Genomic DNA, 6,655 nt, shown 5'->3' with positions numbered 1-6,655 from the left:
AGCTTGAAGGCAAGAGGTCAAGGCTGCAAAAGAAGAGTCAAGTGAGTCGTGAGGGTACGAGTGCATGAGAGATTGTACTCGGAGTAAAATCCTAGTTTTAGGGTTTTACTGTAGCGGCACTGTAGCAGTCACTGTAGCGCATTGTAGCAGTTACTGTAGCAGTTGACTGATGCACTGTAGCAGAGAGCCGTTGAGATAGCCGTTGGGCTGGCACCAGTCGACTGGTAACGGGCAAATCAGGTTCTGGTTTGTTCCAAGCTCTATAAGAAGGAGCTTGGTATGGCCGGCCAAGGCGACGAAATTAGACTTGGTTAAAGCCTAATTAGTAGTCACCAAAGTGCTCAAGTGTTTGTGGAATCCAAGAGGTCTTGGTGTGTTGTGGTGAGGTTTCTCCACCCACAAGGAGCGACTTGAGATAGCCGGAGTTTCCGGGGGCTAATCCACCGAAGGATCGGGATCGTCCACCTTACGGACAGCCGTGGAGTAGGAGCATCATCTCCGAACCACGTTACATTGACGTGTATTGGTTTGCTAGTTCTTTTCTTTGTCTTTAGCTTTCGTATTCATTGTTTTAGTATTTGTATTTCCGCTTGCGCACTAACGAATACATAGGAAGCGAGTTTTGGGGGTGCCGTCTATCCAACCCCCCTTCAAACCGGCCACCGATTCTTCAACAATATATACTCTCTCAACATTATCTCCATGGTGTGATGGTGGGGTGGCTAAGGATCATAGCAGTCAATGATGTTTGATGTTCAGAATGAGATGTTCAATGATCAACAACGATGTTCGGTAGTCGTCGTGATCATCATCCACACTGTCACTGATGGTCAGCGTAGCGAGTCTGGCAATTTTATGATCAGCAGTCAATCCTTTTATCCTCCCTAATCCAACCAAATTTGGATGGATCAACTCATCAACCACGCTATCTGTAAACCAAGTCCATAAGTCAATGCTTAAAATACCCATTGATGCTGTGATAAAAGGGCCACTAAGTACGAAGCAAAGGACAGAGATAGCAATCGACGTGGACGTCAAAGTCAAGGTGATCAACGTCAGGATGTCAAAGGGCTCACCTATGGTGGCCGAGCGGAGGTCGACTACAATAGCCGATCGGTGCGGACAATGTCCGATCGGCAAGACACTTATCCGAGCCGACCCTCGTCCAACTCGGAACAACAAGGCAAGATTGCCAGACGCTCACTGCAGATCGATAAAATGCTAAGGTCACCGAAGCACTTGTCCGAGTGGAAAGAGAATAAGCTACTATACCCAATCACCACAAGGAAGAACAGTCGAGGTCGACCGAGCGGAGGTAGGGTTGTAAACAAAACGAGTCGAGTGAGTTTTGGGGTGTTCAACCTTGTTTGATAAGGTAACCGAGCTGAGTCAAGCCGAGCTTAAAATGAACCAAGTTTTTGAAATGATTATTCAAGTTTGACTTAGTTTATTTTTTTATGAGCTTGTTTGAAGCTTGGTTTGAGCTTGACTTGTTTAGATGTTATCGAGCTCTCAATTCAATCTTGGCTTGAGCTTGGTTTGAACTTGGCTTGATCTTGGTTCAAGCTTGGCTTGAGCTTAATTCAAGCTTGATTTGTTTAAATGTTACCAAGCTATCAATTCAAGCTTGTTTGATTATTTAAAAATTTTAATTGTTTGATTGATTATTGAGTTGATAATTTAAATTTATTTGTTTATTTTATTTTATTTTATTATTTATTTAGCATATTGAAAAAAAAATTATTAATGAATATGGTTCATGAACATTGTTCACAAACATTAACGAGCTGAACACGTGTATTCAAGTTTGTTTGTTTAGTTTAACGAGTTGTTCAAGCTTGTTTATTTAATTAATCTTATGTATATTGAACAAATATAAATAAACTCTTACCAAGCTGAACACCAAATTTGTTCACGAATACTTGGTTCATTTACAGCCCTAAGCGGAGGAGTCTCAGCCGAGCGGCTACCTCAGTCGGCAGAACAGCGGGATCACTATCATATCTCTCAATATCTTTCTGGAAGATAGTACGACGAAAATTTCTACTGTCTTGTCAGGGATATGCATGCTCTATTAAGATACAGTGTCAGAGACACTTTCCTGACATGTCCTTTCATAGGACAAATTGGAGAACGCGCCCAGGCCAATTGGAGAACATGCCCATGTCTCGAGAGAAATGCGCACATTGCACACTCGAGTACTATATAAAAGGAGTCTATACACCGGCGGAGGTACGCGTTATTCACTATTCACACCTGTGTCTACCGTTGCTTCATCTTTTTCCTTTTTCCGATAACTGACTTGAGCATCGGAGGGCCAACGCCAGGGACCCCTTCCTTGGCTCGGCACTGACATTTTTTGTGTTATAGAGCGGAGCGAAATCTACATTCAATCAACACGACAGTCATATCCCCAGCTTACCATCTCTCCAATTTTCAGACAAGATCACCCATCATCCTTATTCTCTACATCAAGATTAACTTCTTCCATTGCTCTGGAGACGAGTGAATCCCAGGAGATCAAAATGTTGGATTGATGCAGTTCAGTGGTCCTCATGCAGTAGCAACTAATGCACGAACCTGAGGGATTGATCATGTTGCAATCGGTCAAGGCATCACTTACGTGCTTATAGTTTTGCTCTCTTTGCTATCCAATTTGTCAGGGGGTTTCAAGCTTCACTACTGGTCTTCTCATAGCTCTTCTTCACCTTACACTGGAATCAACAACACATCCCAACAAATCAAAGTTCATTTAGGAATACTTTATTTGTCTAAACCCCCACTCACTATTCATTTAACATTAAGGAAGTTCAGTGCAGTATAATTCTCCAACATTGTTACAAACATCAGAGAAACCCTATATAGCAAAGGCAAAATACACGTGGTGACGTTAAAGATGTCGACAAGCCACCAAGTTATAAAAGATATGGTCTTGAATGCAATAAAATGTTTACAAAGAATTATATGTTGGATTTGTGGGGCAAACAAAGCAACATACATAATTACTGAAACGTATAGCACTTGGTGAAATGACCTAAATCCTATTATTTTAGAGTCTGCCAGCTAATTCCACTTACAATTCTACTTAAAACATCAGCACGCACTTTTGAACGTCTATATGGCATCAAAATGCAATCTGCCACCCGATTGAAATATACATATGGTGGCTAGCTATACTCAGATCCGACAATAATAAGCTTAATAATAATTTGTTGGCCAGCATGGTAACAAGAGGATGCATCAGGCACAGATTTGAAGGAGCATTCTGGATGCTGTTAACTAACCTCGACAACAATGGAGTGTAAAATGAGAAAAGCAAGAAGGCCATGCGAACCATGTTCTGTGAGCTGCAATTGGTTCAGCTTTAGGAGATTCCACCTTCGGAGCAGGCTCTGCTTTCGGAATTTTTGATTGTGTCGGAGAATTCGGCAATTCATCTTTTCTGGGCACTGGGTGCACTAAATCACCTGCCAAAGATCCATTTCTTTCTTCTGTCAATCTGCAACAGATTACCTTAGAATATCAAAATCATTTTTTCTTCATATTTCACGTTTAAGAAATAGGTTTGTTTAGAGGTACAGTTTTGGTTGCTTAAGGATCAGTGGGTTCGATATTTATTAACTGCAGATGCATCACTAAAATATTTGCTGACCAACTACCTTAAAGTTTTCTTTTTTGCTTAGCATTATACAAAAAATAGTGAGCAAAAGGAGATAGTTACAACATAAGTTATATCAGGTTCCATCATCTCTTGGTTTGCATTTTAAATAATATAGGTTTATAACCTTGTTAGATGCATGTAATATATTGAAATCTTGGCAACTTTTTGTGACAAGGGGTAGAAGGAGAACATACATTGGAAATGCAAAAGATCGAACACTTCCACCATCAGAAAACTGAGATGCACTATCGGAATGAGAAATGTGCTCCGCAATAATAGGTTTTTGTCTCATGGACTTCTCCTCAGCGATTGGCTTCACAACATTCTTAATGGATTCAGCATCTTTTAATTCAGATTCAATTGTAGGTTGTACAGATTCAGGTCCAAAACTCTTTGATGGACAGACATCCATTTGACTGCCATGGAGACCAGTCAGATCTCCAGACTTTCCCAACTGGATACTAAACAATGATTCGTTAGAAGCTACACTCCATTCCAATTGTGAAGTGGTTGTCCTAGTGAATATAGAAGCAGGTATCCGGTTTGGATCTGGAACATCATATCTTCCCATTAACTGAACTGGAGGAGACTCCTTTATCCCGATCTGGGCATCATTATCAAACCCAGGATTAGTGCCAGATATATGAGGAGATGGTTTTTCAATAGGCTCTTTACTTGGAAAAGTAGTTGTACTCTTGTCCAGTCCTACAATTTTAACTTCCTGCTGACTAGAAGATTGTAGTCCTTCCTTGAATTGTGCATTTGCTCCATGAGAAGAATGTACATCCTTTCTTGGAATCTCATCAGGATGCTTGGTATGTTGTTTGTTGAGTTCACTTGTATGCACTTGGAAGATGTCTTTTCCTAATAAAGTGCTTGAAGGAGAGGATGTTGAGCATGATTTTTCTTCTGTGTATTTAGGAAAATTTTCTTGCTTGAGCAGATCACGGTCACCAGCACTAGCAACGGCTTGAAATCCGGCATTTTCATGTTCCACAGTTGCATCTTTTTTTCCAGAACTTGCTTTCCTGTGTTCCATATCCAAAAATAAGTAAGGTCTAAAAGTTCTATACCACGACATCACAGGATATCTCAGTTCTTGTCAAGTGAGCAATACTGGTAGAATCCAATCACTGCATATATGTTATGATATGCAACAAAAGGTAAAAGTAGAACCAGATTACTTGCTTATATACACATAATTATAAATCACATAAGAAATATCAGAAACTTAAAGGATTTAACTTTGATATTTGGGCTCTACATCTACCCTACTGGTAACTGTATGTCTGTATTAAACACTGAAACTCTGTATCAAGTATCAACACTTGACAACCAAATTGATTATGTGTTTGAGATTTTAGAAAAGACACATTCGAGATTTAGATCTACACCTATATAAGATACCAACAGCCGACTCAAGAGTAACATAGCAATTAAGAATTAATATCATTGGCTTGTATTTTGTGCCCAAGTTTCAATTACACTTGAAGACCAACTGTTTGGATGGTAACAAACAAAAATATATAAAGTGAGGATTTAACCATATTCCTTAGGCACTGTCACAAAAAGTTGAAGACAATCAAACTCCGAGTTTGTAGGTAGATTGGATAGATCACAATGAAATAAAAAGTTCAACCATTGAATGCCAGAGAGAAATGAGAGATGTTTATCAAGGTACCTGCTATGAAATCATAAATTCTTATTCAATATTTGTCGTACTTTCCAAAACTTTCTGAAGATATGTGTATCACAATGCTTGCTTGAGTTGCCCTAGTTTTTCCTTTTCCAAAAGTATTGTAAAGTACCTCTAAGTTGACATTTCCTAACCATGCTTGCACTCTAACAAGTCTTTAAATAATCTAAGCCAACCCTAAAACATATGAACCATTATTTTGAGCTCAAGAATTGAATGCAGGAGATACATATCAGGACACAAGGCACCAGTATCTGCGTCATGTTCCTGCAAGAAGGATCGAGTCAATGAGTGGTGGATCTTGGCCAACAAATGTATGCAAGCATTTCTGGAGGTTATAATTTGGCACTGGTGTGTTTAGTCCTTAGATAGGGCACAAGCCAAACCCCAGATCCAGATTAGGCTTGGAGTTAGATTCAAGATATCCAAGACAGCAATAGAAATGAACAATTAGCAATCGATATTAGATGGAATCTCAATCAGATGATTCCGAAATTTACCTTGGAAAAGGAGTAAATTTTAGCGAAATCCAAAACAACGAACGCAGAGACAATCTTCTCTTCGCCTTCGTTCCCATCTCCCTGCAATCCGCAGCGCCGACCCGGACAGAAGAGGATACTGCCTATAGTTGGAAAAGGAAGAAGCGTAAGGAAATCCGTCGGGACTAATTTAAAGAATAAAAAACAAATCTTTGCCAAAATTAGAAGCAGGGACACCGTGGCGCAACCCTAGCCCGGACGGAGAGCATACTGATGCCCTAGCTTTTGCAACAAAGCTCGCTAGTCTCCTTTTGCCCTCTTCTAGGCTGTCCATTTGCGTCGCCTCTGATGCGGTTGCAACCGCCAGAGCCTCTGTGGCTGTCGACAGGAGGAGCAGCCTAAAGTAAGACCTTCCTACATCGCGCTGCCACCGCCGCCGCAGTCTCGCCGCAGAGAGCCTGTGGTATCGCCGGCAGCGCCGAAAGCTGTCCTCCAGGCTACTGCCGCCTGTAATGATGAAATTAGCGAGCATTCAAACGTCATTTCCATCGCCTCAATTTAGATTTATTTATATACAATGTGTATTTTGAAAAATAAATAAATAAATAAATAAAATAGGAGTCCGTCGGAAAATCCAACGGTACCAAACAGCATTCAACGTGAATTTGACTATGTGATTATTTATAATTATCCAGAATAAAATATAATTAAATTTAATTTAATTTAATTTTTAATAATATAATAAAAATTTAGAGGATTTAGTGTATAACTTATTATAGAAAATTATACGATGTCAACTAATAAAATAAAACAAATATA

At 39.8% G+C, this 6,655-nt stretch overlaps 1 protein-coding gene across 4 annotated transcripts; it reads right to left on the bottom strand.

Moving 5' to 3' along the window:
- Positions 1-3,071: 3,071 nt before the first annotated feature.
- LOC121991730 lies at positions 3,072-6,371 on the bottom strand. Of its 4 annotated transcripts, none has more exons than XM_042545750.1 (4): positions 6,108-6,371; positions 5,858-5,979; positions 3,856-4,689; positions 3,072-3,499 (listed from the first exon to the last, which is right to left on the bottom strand). In XM_042545750.1, exons 1-4 carry the CDS (start codon positions 6,366-6,368, stop codon positions 3,280-3,282), a joined length of 1,437 nt encoding a protein of 478 aa, XP_042401684.1. In that variant the 5' UTR covers positions 6,369-6,371; the 3' UTR covers positions 3,072-3,279. The 4 variants fall into 4 exon arrangements, with proteins under 4 accessions (XP_042401684.1, XP_042401686.1, XP_042401687.1 ...); XM_042545752.1 differs by having other exon boundaries at positions 6,085-6,366; XM_042545753.1 differs by having other exon boundaries at positions 6,074-6,249.
- Between the last annotated feature and the right edge of the window lie 284 nt (positions 6,372-6,655).

This window comes from Zingiber officinale, chromosome 6B, assembly GCF_018446385.1.
Source record: "Zingiber officinale cultivar Zhangliang chromosome 6B, Zo_v1.1, whole genome shotgun sequence".
Classification (NCBI taxonomy): Eukaryota; Viridiplantae; Streptophyta; class Magnoliopsida; order Zingiberales; family Zingiberaceae; genus Zingiber; species Zingiber officinale.
Note: the sequence above shows the minus strand (reverse complement) of the source record. Positions and strands in the feature narration are given on the sequence as shown.